This window comes from Ctenopharyngodon idella, chromosome 24 (assembly GCF_019924925.1).
Source record: "Ctenopharyngodon idella isolate HZGC_01 chromosome 24, HZGC01, whole genome shotgun sequence".
Classification (NCBI taxonomy): domain Eukaryota; kingdom Metazoa; phylum Chordata; class Actinopteri; order Cypriniformes; family Xenocyprididae; genus Ctenopharyngodon; species Ctenopharyngodon idella.
The window spans coordinates 11,050,580-11,065,214 of NC_067243.1; the positions used below are offsets into that span (position 1 = coordinate 11,050,580).

Here is a 14,635-nt window from a genome sequence, read left to right on the forward strand (position 1 = left end):
TTTGGGAAGTAGGATGGGTGAGAGAAGTTCTTTTCATACTGGCAGATTCTAAAAAAAAGAGCTCTCGGCTGACATCTGGTGGTGGATATTTGGCGCTGTTACAAATACGATTTTTAAATATCTCATTGAGATTTATGGGAATTGTCTAAATATGACTAAACCTACTGAAGGCAAATATAAAAATAAAAAAATGATGATCATTAATACAAGTAAAGAACAAAATATCCATGCTTTTGATATTCAGTGTCCATTCCTGATACTGTTCTGCAGCCCTCTACTGCCACCTACTGATGAAAGTTTTCAGTCTTATAGGATTTCATAAGGCTACATAGCCTATAAAATATGTAAAAATGTAGGCCTATAAAGTTTGCCAAAGTATTTAGATAATAACATAGGCTACCAAATATTTGTGAGCACTGCTGCTGTTCGGTCATTTTAAGGTTATATTTCAGTTTGTAATGAATGTACAAGTACTGAGGAACACATATGGTTTTGTCTCTTGTGGACCCTGAAGGGGTCTAAATTGATCTTCAGAAATGTCAAGAAAATTATTATTTCAGTCTGACAGAAAATAAAATTTTATAGGCTAGTGAATGTAGTGTAAGCTCACAAATAGATCACACCTTTTTTCTTACAGTTACTACTAGCTGCACCTTTCCTGACTTTACATTTGTAGATTTTATTTCATTGTTTAATTGCCACTACAAAAAAAAAAAAAAGAAATGGTGGTTGTGTTTTCTTAGAGCATGAGTTTTGGTAAAAAAAAATTCAGATATGATCATCAAGATCTTCTGATTTATTTATTTTATCTTCTGATTTGCTGAGCATGACAGGCCTGAAAATGAAGAACCTGTGTGTTGATTTCCTGAAGTGCATTTTCAGTTAATCTAAAAGAAAGGTACTTTCCACATTCTCACATGAGCGACAAAGCAGAAAAGGGATGAGGTAAAGGAACAGCAACAACAAATAATTCTACAATCTTCATACTTAGAAAGGGATTTACAAGAATGTATTTTGGAGAAAAGTGTAGGCCTATATCGTTCAAAGGGTAGTTTATTTTGGCATGTTCATACCATCAGAGGAGCGATGACCGATCGGACGCGATTCCTGCTTCTTCATTTTTCCTCTTCTTAAAGGTGAGATACGGGAAACTAAAAAAGAAACCGTTTAAAATAGAATGATACTTTGACTGACTATTAAGAATGTAAACCGTGGCATTAGTGAGATAATCCAATTATCTGTTCTTGAGTCCTAATGTTCGGGTTTTCTAAAATGACAAAAGTGATTATAGGGAAGCTATATATATATATATATATTGAATAGTAGTGCTATATTATGTAATCTCGGTTGACATCGCATAATGTATAGGCTATTTTCTAATGCTAAAGAATTATGTAGAAGTGTTGCTTCTTATAAAAGGGTCACTTTCCATCAGTGAGCGTTTTTAAACCGGGTGTTTTTCCACCGTTTACTCAAAATGCGTAGCCTACATGATATAGACCACGGAGAGACATATCTAATGCTATACAATATAGAAAAAAGTAAATGTATAAAAATATTTATCATTTGGAAACCATAGTTTTCAAACTGATGGAAAACATGGTTTAATTACATATTTAATTAATTTAATGATTAAAAACTATTTGTTGTGCTTTTTTCCACTTTAAATGAAGCCAGAAACACTGCCTACATGTAAAGTGATTGTAATGAGGGGTGTAAGCAATAGAATGTGATTATTTTTTTAACTTATTATTCTAAATTGGACTGATTAGTGAAAAAGGATGCTGAGATAAATGTTGTTTAATAATATTTTATTCATGCTTTTGAGAAGTAACTGTTTAACAGAAACTAAACTAAATATTTTAAATTATCATAGCATCAGAAAAGCTGTGACAGCAGATGTGCTTCTTCATTTTCTCAGTACATTTTTTATCTGTTTGTTAAACCTCCTTGAGCAGGACCTGCAACATCAGCTCTAGAGTGTCAAGCTCTGAAGAACATCTTTTTAAATTATCCTGTCATTGAGAAGAAACATCTTGAAGAATGAAATGCCTGATGTCTCTGCTATTCCTGGTGCTCTTCTGTTCTGTGCTGGTGAGCGGTGAGTGCTCTTTTCATTAGATTATTTATGGCAGTAAATCTTAGTTTTACTTGTTGCAATTTAGTGTTGCATTTGGTGATTTGAAAATATAGATACAAATTATGATCTGCTTGAAAACTTTTGTCTTATTTTTTGTGCATGAACGAAGAACGAACAGATTTGTGATAAATGTTTTATTTTTTTTTAGGTTGTTTATTGGCATTTTTATTTATTTGTCTCCCCCCCACAAATGAAAATTCTGTCATCATTTACTCACCCTCATGTTGTTCCAAATATAGTAATACAGGAATGCGTGTTTAACTTTCAACCGACGTGATCATTATCTATTCATTAACCGACAAGATTATTAAATTCGAATTAAACGAAATTAGAATGGATGTGTCTGTGACCCATTAATAAAATTATTTTTGTTTTCTTTATTTTACAAGCAGTATTTTATTTTTATTGTGAGTGTACAAAAATAATAGGCCTATTTAACCCTTCACAGATTCGTATAAATAAATGTGACCATAAATGTCTGAGTATTTTAAGTTTTTTCCGCTTTTATTAGAAAATTCAAGTGATCGCGCCGGCGCTTCGCGCACACACACAACAGTTTTAGTAACTTGACATTGCAGCCTGTTAATTGTCAAAATAACATACAGTCAACCAAACGTAAAAAGTTACACTACTCATTTTAAGTAGTCTGTGTACAATCAAAGCATTTAAATAATAAATATAGTTTAGCATCCAAATACATTGTGAATATGGAAACATTTGGATTTGTGCCAAATTATAACGCTGGTTTCTGTCAGAGGTGGAAAGTCCAGGGGTCAGAAAGTAAAAGTCCTGCCATATTTTTATTCCAACCGCTGAAGCAGTGTTAAAGTTAATGAGATAATTAAGTGATTAATTGAGTGATGATTGACCGTTGTAAGGGTGGACCTCCTACAGGGGTTCAGGCTGTAGGGTTGCCGAGCGACTAAAGAAACGTTATCAGCAAGATGGTAGAAAACTGTACATTTCTTGTCTATTACCACCCACTGCTACTTATACCAACGACGGAAATAAGCACAGTTACAATAGCAAAATATGTGGAGGGCGTTGCTATAATGTGACAATATTGTATTGCAATAGGTAGCACTTCAAAGTTAATACCAAATCAAAACTAGTTAGCACATCATTTGAAACCCAAATATGAGACATTCAAACTGACCAATCAGGAAATTAAAACTTCCCCCACTGTGCTAAAGGTGTGACAGTTCATAGACCCCCGATGTATATACATTTTGGCCTACAGGGCTTGATCACTATCAGCACCTTTGAGCCTTCCAAATGGCCCTTGTAGCAAGAGAGAGGGGGTTGAATCAGTAAAGCAAATGTCTTTGTTCATTTTAAAATATCCTTTAGATATTTTCAATCTTACACCGTTATTGAAGACACCTGATGTTAACAAGCAGAATCACCAAAGGAGAAAATCACAATTTTTAAGTCACCATCATGGAGATTAGGGATTGCTTTAGTTGAGCTCTTGACCCTTGAATTTTTAATATTACATTTTGTTTGTCTGTAACTGAGTTATAACATAATCATGATTTGACCTGAATCACCAAACTCATTTAAAGCCCAGTCTCTGAGCTAGATTTACATTATTGATTATAGCAGCACTGTGATTCTACAGCAAAAGATCCTGCTTTTTCAATATAATCCAAAGGATTTCTTAAAAGTTGTTCTGATTTTTAAAAACAGAAAAAATTTTTGTGTTAGGCACACACAGACATCAAGAATCAGCGTATGAATCTCAACAACGGTGTCAAGCAACATGTTCTGATAAACAGATCAACTCTGAACGCTAGAAAACAAGAAAATCACATAAAAATAGCAAAAATTAAAATAGTGAGAATAAAAGAAATTACTAAGACAATTAGGTTCATAATTTATTCATGCAGCAATGCATGATGGGAGCCATGGATGAATTTTGATTGGTGGCACCCATAATGCACTGCAACATGCTTTATTATTCTCACCACTGTTGAGATTCACAGGCTGATTCTTCATGTCTGGGTCTCTAAAATAAAGACAGTTTTTTATTTTCAAATTAGAACAGCTTTTAAGCAATCATTTGGATTATATTGAAGAAGCAGGATCTTCTGCTGTAGAATCATAGGGCTGCTGTAATAAATAATGTAACTCAGAGATTGGGCTATAAATGAGTTTGTTGATTCAGGTCAAACCATGATTATGTAAAAACATACCCAAGACCACCTGATCATCTTTTCTCTATGTTTATCTGGATGTTACTTCAGTTAAAGCAGCTAAACAAAATATGATATTTAAAAGTCAAGGGTCAAGAGCTCAACTAAAGCAAACCCTGATCTCCATGATGGTGACTTAAAAATTGTGTTTTTCTCCTTTGGTGATTCTGCTTGTTAATATCAGGTGTCTTCAGTAATGGTCAATCATCACTCAATTAATCACTTAATTATCTCATTAACTTTAACGCTGCTTCAGTGGTTTGAATAAAAATATGGCAGGACTTTTACTTTCTGACCCCTGGACTTTCCATCTCTGCCAAAATTATGTCCTGTATACCCCCCGTAAAACTCTTAATTGCGCCCCTGTTGACACCAAGCACGTCTTGAGTACTAGGGAACCTGTAACCTATGGAAGTTAATTAATGCCAAATGTGTTGAAACAATAAAGCTTGTTGAATTGCACTAATTGAAAAAAATATGCATTGCATTAACCGTACTTGCATTTTAATGCATTGTATTTTTAGAGCTTGCATTTTTCTGGGCTGAAATTAAAACATGGTCATATATTTATGCTGTGCATATTTCAATTCAAAACATGTCACACACGTTTTCATTATTAAAAATCCGAAGATTCCTATTCACCTTTCAGATTTCACTTCCAACATATTCATTCTGTTTAAAAATACAAAATAAAATATTCAAAAGGTAATTTTCGGTCCATTTTATTTCGTTTTACAAATTCGCTTCCATAAATTCAGTGGTTCAAATTTGACAGAAAATTCTAAATTGGACATCCGGGAACTGCTGTGTTCGAAATCACCCCCTATACCCTCATTCACTATTCCCTACATTACTCCACTAATATAGTCCACTTGAAGGAGTGAATGAAATGAGTGAGTGAATTCGGACACTGAGTGCACCAGAAGGGCTGCCGATTTCGCATAGTTTGTACTGTTGTTTAATAATCATTTTGAAATGTAGAAAACTGGCAGCTCCAGTAGTAATGAATATTTATGTTGAACTCTGCCATGGAAACTAGCATGTTCAAACCTTTTAAACGATTTAATGATCAATTAAAAAGGAATTTATACCTGTATGATAATGCTGGACCAGCGCGGTTTGGAAATAAATTGGATGATTGATTCAACTGCAGACGCCATCTCCTGGCGAGACACGGGAATTCATTCAGCGAGCGACTCTCACAGTGCATTATGGGTTTTCTCTAACCGGTTGAGCCAAAGCCACTAGAAGGCAAGCCTGTAACCTTTAGCCAAAAAAGCGTAACGGCTAATGCTAACTCGCAGGGAAGGACACCAGAGGCTGTTTTTTAAATGGATATCAATGGATTAGAGCAGTGGTTCCCAAACCTGTCCTGGAGGACCCCCAGCACTGCACATTTTGGATGTCTCTCTCATCTAACATCTCCCTATAATATACAATCTCTGGTCAAGTGTTGTACACTTGTTATTGCAATGCATTGTGGGATTGAATGAGTGCACTCAACATCATCCGCTATGTTTCAGACACCACTACAAACGGCTGTTCTCTTTGTTCTTCCTATTTAAAAATATAGGGGTGATTTCAGACACAGACACAGTTACAGCAGCCAAAGAAACATTAAAGTCAGGAAATCAAGGGTCAAGAGCGCAACTAAAGCAAACGCTCACCTCCATAATGGTGACTTCAAATTTTACTATTTTCAATAAGACATCAACATCTAAAAGTTTTGTATGAAAGAAATAATCAAACTGGATTGTAATAAGTGAAGATGCTGAGATCTAGTCAGATCTGTTAGCATTTAATGTTCTGTTGCTGCTGGTCATGTGACAGTGTTTTCAGCTTATTTAAATAAGGAGATTTTACTTTACTGCCAAGTCATTCGACCGTTTTATCATCCAACTGTTTTGTTATTGTATTAACTACAGATTATTTTTGTAATTTTACATACATTTGTATGTAATATAAGTAAACAAAATACAGTAAATAAAAATACAGTAATTTTTCTGTATAAAAAATGTGAATTACTGTAATTTGTCAATCATTTTTATTCTGTCTGTGCAGAGTTATAAATGGAAGGTCTTATTGAATTTCACAGTAAATTTTAAAAAGCAGCCAAATAGAGCATGGGAAATGAAAGTGGGCTGCCTACATAAAACCTGCATGGGCCCAAAGGTGCAAAGGTTGCTTTGGGCCCTCATCCTCACTGGGCCAACACAGGTAGCAGTTCGCTAGTGTGGGCTGCTCACAGAGAGCCCGCAGTGAGCCCAAAGCTGTGGGCCTCGCCTGGGTAAGCCTGCACTGGGCCTGTTTAGGTTTGGTGTGGGCTGGCCCTAGCCCACTGTGCCCGCAAAAAGCCAGCATGGGCCCCACAGGGCCATGTTTGCAGAGTTTTGTATGGACAATACAAAGGTTAGTTTATTTTGGCATGTTCATATCGGATGAATACTGGGAGATCGCAAACTGCATCATCTTCCTCATACTATCAGAGGAGCGGTGACGGAGTGGACAAGATTTTTGCTTCTTCATTTTTCCTCTTCTTAAAGGTGACATACGGGTCATTAAAAAAAAAGAAACTGTTTAAAATGGAATGATTGGCTATTGCAATGGATTGTGAACATAAACCGTGGCGTTGGTGAGATAATTATCCCAGGTGAAAAAATACTAGCCATAGTTATTTATAGTAAATACTATAGTGCTTTTGAAATTGTAGTATACTATAGTATTTGCAACACTTTGTTAATAAATTCTACAGAATACTGTAGTATTAACTATAGTGAACTGATAAACTGTAATAAATACTGTAGTATACTTTAGTTTTTACTACATTAAACTGTAGTGTATATTGTAGTATAAAATACCCTATAGTTGTAATACTTAGTACAGTATTGGGTAAAGTAATTTGTTTATATTACTATAGTTGTTATGTTACCATAGCAACTATAGAATTACCACAACAAATTAATTCAAGTACTTTTCTATAGTATGGTTTTTTATCTCACAATTCTGACTTTTTTTCTCGCAGTTACGAGTTTACATCTCGCAATTCTACGTTTTTTCTCAGTATTGCGTGATATAAACTCACAATTGCGATTTATAAAGTCAGAATTGCGTAATATAAAGTCATATATACTCATCTGTTTGCTCGGCCTCCTGAACAGGACCTGCAATATCAGCTCTGAGATCTTCAAGCTCAACAAAACTTCTCTTTCATTCATTGCATCATTGTGAAGAAACATCTTGAAGAATGAGAAGCCTGATGTTTCTGCTGGTCCTGGTGCTCTTCTGCTCTCTGCAGATGACTTCAAGCGGTGAGGACTCTTTGATTTTAATTAAGATAAAATGAATTGTTTTCAGATTTTTTGTGGAAGGTTTAGTTTCATTTGTTGCATTAGGTGTTTTAAAAATATAGATATATCAACTTAGGATCATGAGCATCGTATATATTTGTGATAGGCTTATTTGTCTCTATTTCAGCTCCATTACAAGTTAATGTGGCTGAAAACTGCTGTATAGAGTTCAGTAAAGTGAAGATTCCTGTGAGACAGGTGAAGTCTTACTACTGGACCAGCAAATGCAAACAGGCTATTGTGTGAGTGTCATCTTAGACATTATTTATTTATTTTATTTCAATATTGCAATGTCAATCTGAATGAAAGACTCCATTAAAGAAACACTTTGATCTAAATCTTGTTTTTGTCCTTTTCCCCTCAGGTTTCAGATGATTTCAGGGAGAGAGATCTGTGTAGATCCAGAGACCACCTGGGCGAGTGGATATGTTGCTATAGTGGACAAGAGAACAACATCTGTGCCAGCTGACCCTTCTGTTTGTAAGTCAAAATAAAACCTATTTGTTGCATAAATGCACACTAAGTTACAATTTATACAAATTAACTATAGTATATACAATTTATATAAATAGCACTGAGCATTACACCATTAAGCAGTTGAAACATATCTCTGTGTATTAACTAAATATTTACATCGAAGAGGGTTGATTTACAATCCTATAATGAATTGGAAATCATAGTTTTCTTAAAACCAGTGTATCTATTCTGGTATTTATGTTACAGGCAATGTCTTCATTTGGTATCTTAGAAGTGACTGTGGGTCTGACCCATGTCAGGAATGTAGTAACAGTGTTTACTTGTTTAGCCCAACTTCCAGAAAATTCCAACAAACAAGTACACAAATATGAACTTGTTTTGTAATTAATTAATTTGTTCATACAACCAACTTTATCAAGAGTCATATTTGGAGAACTGTCAGTTTGAACTTTATTCTTATTAATTTTATTCAATATATATATATATATATATATATATTCAGTGAATCATCAGCTGAAGTTTATATCAGTGTGCTCTGTGTGGAGGTATTTTTGGAGGTAAATCCTGACAAAACGCAGCCTTGAAGGGAAAAGATATTGCCTATGTTTTAGCTAATTGTGTTTGCAGGGGTTGTTTATTGTTTTAATAAATATGTGATCATGCCAAAGGGTAGTCTCCAGGAGAGTTCAACAGCGTCCCAGATGAGAAGAGTCCTTCCAGAATTTATGGCTCTGTGACCCTTACCAAAGTGTCTTACATAAATAGAACAAAGCGTGTCCAAGATAGTGGGTCTCATTCACTAAGCATGTGTACGCATGAATTTGTGCGTGAAATCTGTGTGCAGACATTTTCATGAACAAATAATGATTCATCAATAACTTTCCTCTTAAAATTTATTTAAAAAAATGTAGGAACAACTGAAACCACTCGTGTACAAAAGTCACATATTCTTGGTGGCTTTATAAACATATTAAGATGAAATTTATACATAGATTTTAATATATTTCATCATATCTTTAATAAATTTCATATTAACACACATGCTTTTTTGTCTCATAATTGCAATCTCTCTCTCTGTCTTTCTTTCTCTGTCTCTCTCTCTAATGGTATTAGTCTGCTATCAAGGCTCAAGCCTTCGTTACTAGTTCTGAAATGACGTTTTGAAATTAGCAACGGAGGCTTGGGATGAGATGCCTAAGAAATGAGATGCGTAAGAAATTAGTCATACACACAACAGCATTTTAAGGGGAAAAAAACTCACAAATGTCTTGAAATAAATCATCTAAACAATGTCTTGAGGCATGGTAACCATAGTACAAGTGGAATAATTGACTCTGGGCCGTTGAATTCTGAGAGAATAATGCACATTATATAGTGTGCATTATTTTCTAAGAATTCAACGGCCCAGAGTCAATTATTCCTTACGTGTTTTGTCTTTTAAATCATGTCAGTTGATACAGCAGGTGTTCATCACTAATGCTCACCCTTGTGAAAAAGAAGTGCACTTAATTGTTTTGAATGTGTACTTTTTGTGTACTTCAAATCTTAAAAGTATACTTTTTAAAAAGTGCACTTGCAGATAATATAATATAATTAAAATTAAAGGCCACTTAAGTGTACTTAAAAAGAATATACTTTAATGACAATATTTATTAACACACTTAAGTGCACATTTTAAAAATGCACTTTGTAATAATGCCTAATTAAGTTGTACTTAAAGAAAGTACACTTTAATGACAATATTTATTAACACGCTTAAGTGCACTTTTTAAAAATGCACTTTGTAACAATGTCTAATTAAGTTGTACTTAAAGAAAGTACACTTTAATGACAATATTTCTAAACACACTTAAGTGCACTTTTTAAAAAAATGCACTTTGTAATGTCTATCACTTTATTTATTACTTAATTATCTAATTAACTTCAACACTGATTCATTGTTCCCTTTTCACGCTCTGAGTGTGCACTCATAAACACCAGCAGTGTTCATTTAAAATAATGTTCTACAGTGTAGCTACAATAATATTACAGGACTGCCCATAAATTTCCCATCATACATTTGCATTTACAGTTAAAACATGAATACAATGCATTGTTGTAAAATTTATTGTAAAAATTACATCATTTGCTAACAGTGCAGGCTGCATAAAGCTGTGTTATCTTTGCAATGGTTTTCTAAAGTATTATACAGTATTCATTATTAATAATATGGAAACTGATTTTACACATATTTTATTTATTACTTTGTTATTTACAGCCATGGACTCAGATCCCATTGAAGTGGCAGCCCTGGGAAGGCCTCTGTTCCCTGGTATGCTTTATGATTGCCGTAAGGATTCCTTCATTCCAGGTGATATAAAAAGCTAATTTTCTCCTTTTTCAGCATTATGTTAAATCACCTATTTACTAGTTGTGTAACTTGTGTAACAACAACATAAAACCTGCATGTTTTACAGTACTTCACTTCCTCATACATACAGTAACTGTTAAAGCCACTTCTCATTTCAGGTGTTACTCTGTGGGATAAGAAATCATTGAGTGAAAATTTGGACACCCGTCCACAGCCCCATACAGATTGGAAGTTCACTAGCGAGGACTCTCTCTCTAGTAAGTCCTTTCTTATGGATGTTAGTGCTTCACTGAAGGCCAGTTTCTTGGGGGGGCTGGTGGAGGTGGAAGGATCTGCCAAGTACCTGCATGACACCAAATCCTCAAACCATCAGTCCAGAGTTACAATGCATTACCGTGAGACCACAAGATTTGAACAGCTCACTATGAAACACCTGGGCAACATCATCTACCCTCAGGTATTTGACCAGAAAACTGCAACTCATGTGGTCACAGCTGTGCTGTACGGAGCACAGGCTGTCATGTTGTTTGATCAGACATTTTCAGAGAATGACAATGAGACGAAGATTGGTGGAGAACTGAATGTCATGGTCAACAATATTCCTAAATTTTCTATTGGGGGAAAAGGATCTGTAAACATGACAGAAAGTGATAAGAAAAAAGCTGAGCATATCGCCTGCACATTTCATGGTGATGTTCGTCTTAAGAATAACCCCACCACATACATGGAGGCCCTGGAAACATGCAAGCTGCTCCCCACTCTGCTGAAGGAGAATCCACAGAGTGCAGTTCCAGTAAAAGTCTGGCTCTATCCTCTTCATCGACTGAATACAAAAGCAGCTCAGTTAGTGAGAGAAATCAGCACAAATCTGGTTTCCAACACTGAAGATATAATGGAGGCACTGGAGAAGACTAAGAGGACATGCAATGACCTCCTCAGAAATACTCTGGTAAATGTTTTCAGTGACCTCAAAAAGAGGCTTCTGTCATTTCACAAATCATTGAGCAATTACAAGACAATGCTTCAGGAAGCTGTCAGAAGGGTCTTGCCTGCTATTCGAGGAGAAGAAACAACAAAGGAGAAGTCACTAGAAGACATCTTGAAGATTCACTATGACTCTGATTTTAATGCTGACAAGCTTAACCAGTGGTTAGCGGATGCAAAATCTGAACTTTCCATTTTGAGTTTTCAAACCATGACACTAGATAATACAAAAATTAAAAACTCAAATGACCTCAACAACATCCTACTTAATCCTGATATTGATGCTGTGGTGTGCTTGACCTTCACATCTCTGAACTATGAAGATCAGTATCTTTCAGCGCTGAAGGAGTTTCTGAAATCTGACAAGTTTAAAGACGTTGATGAGAATAAGATCTTGTTTTCAGTGGCATCTGTCAGAAAGTGGTTCACTGATCCTGATGTCATTAAAATGATGAGAGATAACTTATCTCTCTTCAGAGATTTTTCAGAGGCCAATAAAGATGAAAACAGAATTCGCTTCGTTATTTCTGCCATCTCCAATGCCAATATTAATGGCTCCTCCATCTATTTGTATGAAAAAGGGAAACTGACAGATACACAGTTCCAGCCCGTGTCCAAACCTCCCCCACCAATAGTGAAGGTTGCCCTGAACAACACCGTGTACCTGAAACTGCAGAAATCCCCAACTGGAAAAACAGTGAGTTACAGAGTGGAGTACAAGCAAGTAAAAGCAGATTCTGGAGCTGAGTGGCTTGTCACAAACACAACTGATGAAGACTATATTCTGACTGGATTGGAGTCTAGAATTCAGTACTTGATCCGCTACAGGATAGTGGGTAAAGTGGGAGTGAGTGAAGCCAGTGACACTGTCAGGCCCATACCTTAAAACATATCTATTTATTAATATGTATTTTGGATAATGTGGCTATATGTGGCCTTATGTGTTTGCAATGTGTGTATGTGGGTGTGCAAATGTATTGTAATGTACAATGTAAAGCGACCTTGAGCTACGGAAAGGCGCTATATAAATAAAACTTCTTCTTATACCATTCTCAGCTAACTGTTATCTGCACATCTTTTTCATTTAATCTTTTTTATTTAGTTTTTTTATGATATAAAATGTTCTGTGAATACAGCCCCTGGTGACATTTGTTGGTATAAAAAATAGCAATTACATGAAATATCAGTGGCCACTAGATGGCTGTAGTACTCACTGGCTGGCTGCATAAGGCTGAAATCTATAAACCAATGTTGTAACAAACTTAACTTCTTAAGTTTTAGATTTTATCACAAGTTAAAATTGTAGAATTAAAAAAAAAAACAAATATTCAAAAACAAATATTCTCATGTTAACATTGAAGTGTACTGGGAATTCATTCTATTTATAAAACTGTTTAACTTAATCAGTGAGAATGAGTGTGTGTGTGGGGGGGGGGGGGGGGGGGGGGGTGGGCAGCATTGAATAGAAAGAAATGTACATATACAAATCATGCAGTTAGCTAACAATATATTCATTTAAGCAATATATTAATTTAAGGTAGAAACAGGGTGCGAATTACACACTGGCCTTCAGGAAAAAACTCCAAATTTAACAATCAATCACAATTCTACAGACTGTTACCAATGTTTTTTTTTCGACCATCAACTAAAGCCATTACACTGCAAAGGTGGAGCAGAATCTGCATCTGACACGGCATTTATGTTTATTTACACATAGGCCTACTGTTTAATGCTGCTCATTACATTGCATAAGGTAAAAAGCCTATAAACATGAAGTCATTCGCCTAGGGGTGAAGCTGCAATGTCATGACAAAATCCTTAGGGATGATTATTGCTCTTAAAAATGTAATGATGATTATTAAGCTGTCAAAGTTTTTTGGTGGGGAAAAAACATATTCTGGCTACAGACAAAACAAGCCAAGAACCGTAACCCATTTAGAAGGCGACGTTCTCGTGACCTTGCGCAACGTTCCCTAAAAGTTCTAAAAGTGATGACAATTCCGAACATTTACAGAACATTAGGGACGTTCCTGAAACGTCCTCTTTTGGTAATGAAAGTGTTGCAGTTCAAGGTTCCTTATATGACTTTGGGGGGACGTTCCATTTTGGTTATTTTATGGTCACATAAGAACGTTACAAAGAGGACATTTGGGACGTTAACTGAACTTTCCCACATGGTCCTCTGTTGGTCATTTAATAACGTTCCTGATATGAGTTTAGAGGGACGTTCTATTTTGGTTATTTTATGGTCGCGCAAGAACGTTACAAAGAGGACATTTGGGAAGTTAGCAGAACATCCTGTAATAGTCCCCTAAACATTCCCAGAACGTCCTGAATGTTCCCTGAAGGTCTGGCAAATAACATCCCCCAACTCTTAAAAGAACTCTACATCGTGACCGTCTCTGAACATACTGGGAACATTACCAGGTGACATTTAAAAAAATGATCAATGACTGGCAAAAGCGGCTACCGAACAAAACTGTAAAATTAAAGTAAAATATCCTAATTTATATTCCTTTAATATCTAATATCTAATTTATATCTATCACACCTGATGCAACTCATGAGCTCATTAGTAGAGACTGGATGTGTCAGATATAGGGAGACGTACAAAATGTTCAGAGCTGCTGCTCGTCCAGGACAGGTTTGAGAAGCACTGCTCTAAATCTCAGCATCCGCACTTATTTCAAACCAGTATGACTTTATTTCTTTCATACAAAACTTCTTAATGAGGTGTTGATGGTTTATTGAAAATAATAAAGTTGAAGTCACCATTATGGAGGTGAACATTTGCTTTAGTTGGGCTCTTGATTCTTGACATTTTAACATTAGTTTTTTTTTTTTTTTTTTTTGCTTGCTTTAACTGTTTTTCCAAGACATGCTTGTTATAGAAAAAAAATTACAAGAGAAATTTTCATCAGTTGAATTTGGTTATTTAATGACGGTGATTCAATCATTATGGAGTGTCCTGATTCATATGCTGAATCTTGATGTCTCTGTGTGTCTACATGATCCTGTCTGAATAATTTCTGCATAATGACAAAAACTTTCAAAATATCAAAGCAAGACATGATTTTATGCAGCATTATAGTGCTACAAAAACATGAAAGAAATACTATATCTAGAGATCAGTGAAAAAGGC

At 35.3% G+C, this 14,635-nt stretch overlaps 1 protein-coding gene across 5 annotated transcripts; it reads left to right on the plus strand.

The window, feature by feature from the left end:
* Positions 1–911: 911 nt before the first annotated feature.
* Positions 912–12,548, plus strand: LOC127507330 (cytolytic toxin-alpha-like). 5 transcript variants are annotated; one of them, XM_051884329.1, is made up of 7 exons: positions 912–1,136; positions 1,959–2,101; positions 7,494–7,643; positions 7,810–7,924; positions 8,047–8,162; positions 10,417–10,509; positions 10,668–12,548. In XM_051884329.1, exons 3-7 carry the CDS (start codon positions 7,580–7,582, stop codon positions 12,377–12,379), a joined length of 2,100 nt encoding a protein of 699 aa, XP_051740289.1. In that variant the 5' UTR covers positions 912–1,136; positions 1,959–2,101; positions 7,494–7,579; the 3' UTR covers positions 12,380–12,548. The 5 variants fall into 5 exon arrangements, with proteins under 5 accessions (XP_051740289.1, XP_051740291.1, XP_051740292.1 ...); XM_051884331.1 differs by having other exon boundaries at positions 1,959–2,094; XM_051884332.1 differs by lacking the exon at positions 1,959–2,101 and having other exon boundaries at positions 930–1,136.
* The last annotated feature ends 2,087 nt before the right edge of the window (positions 12,549–14,635 follow it).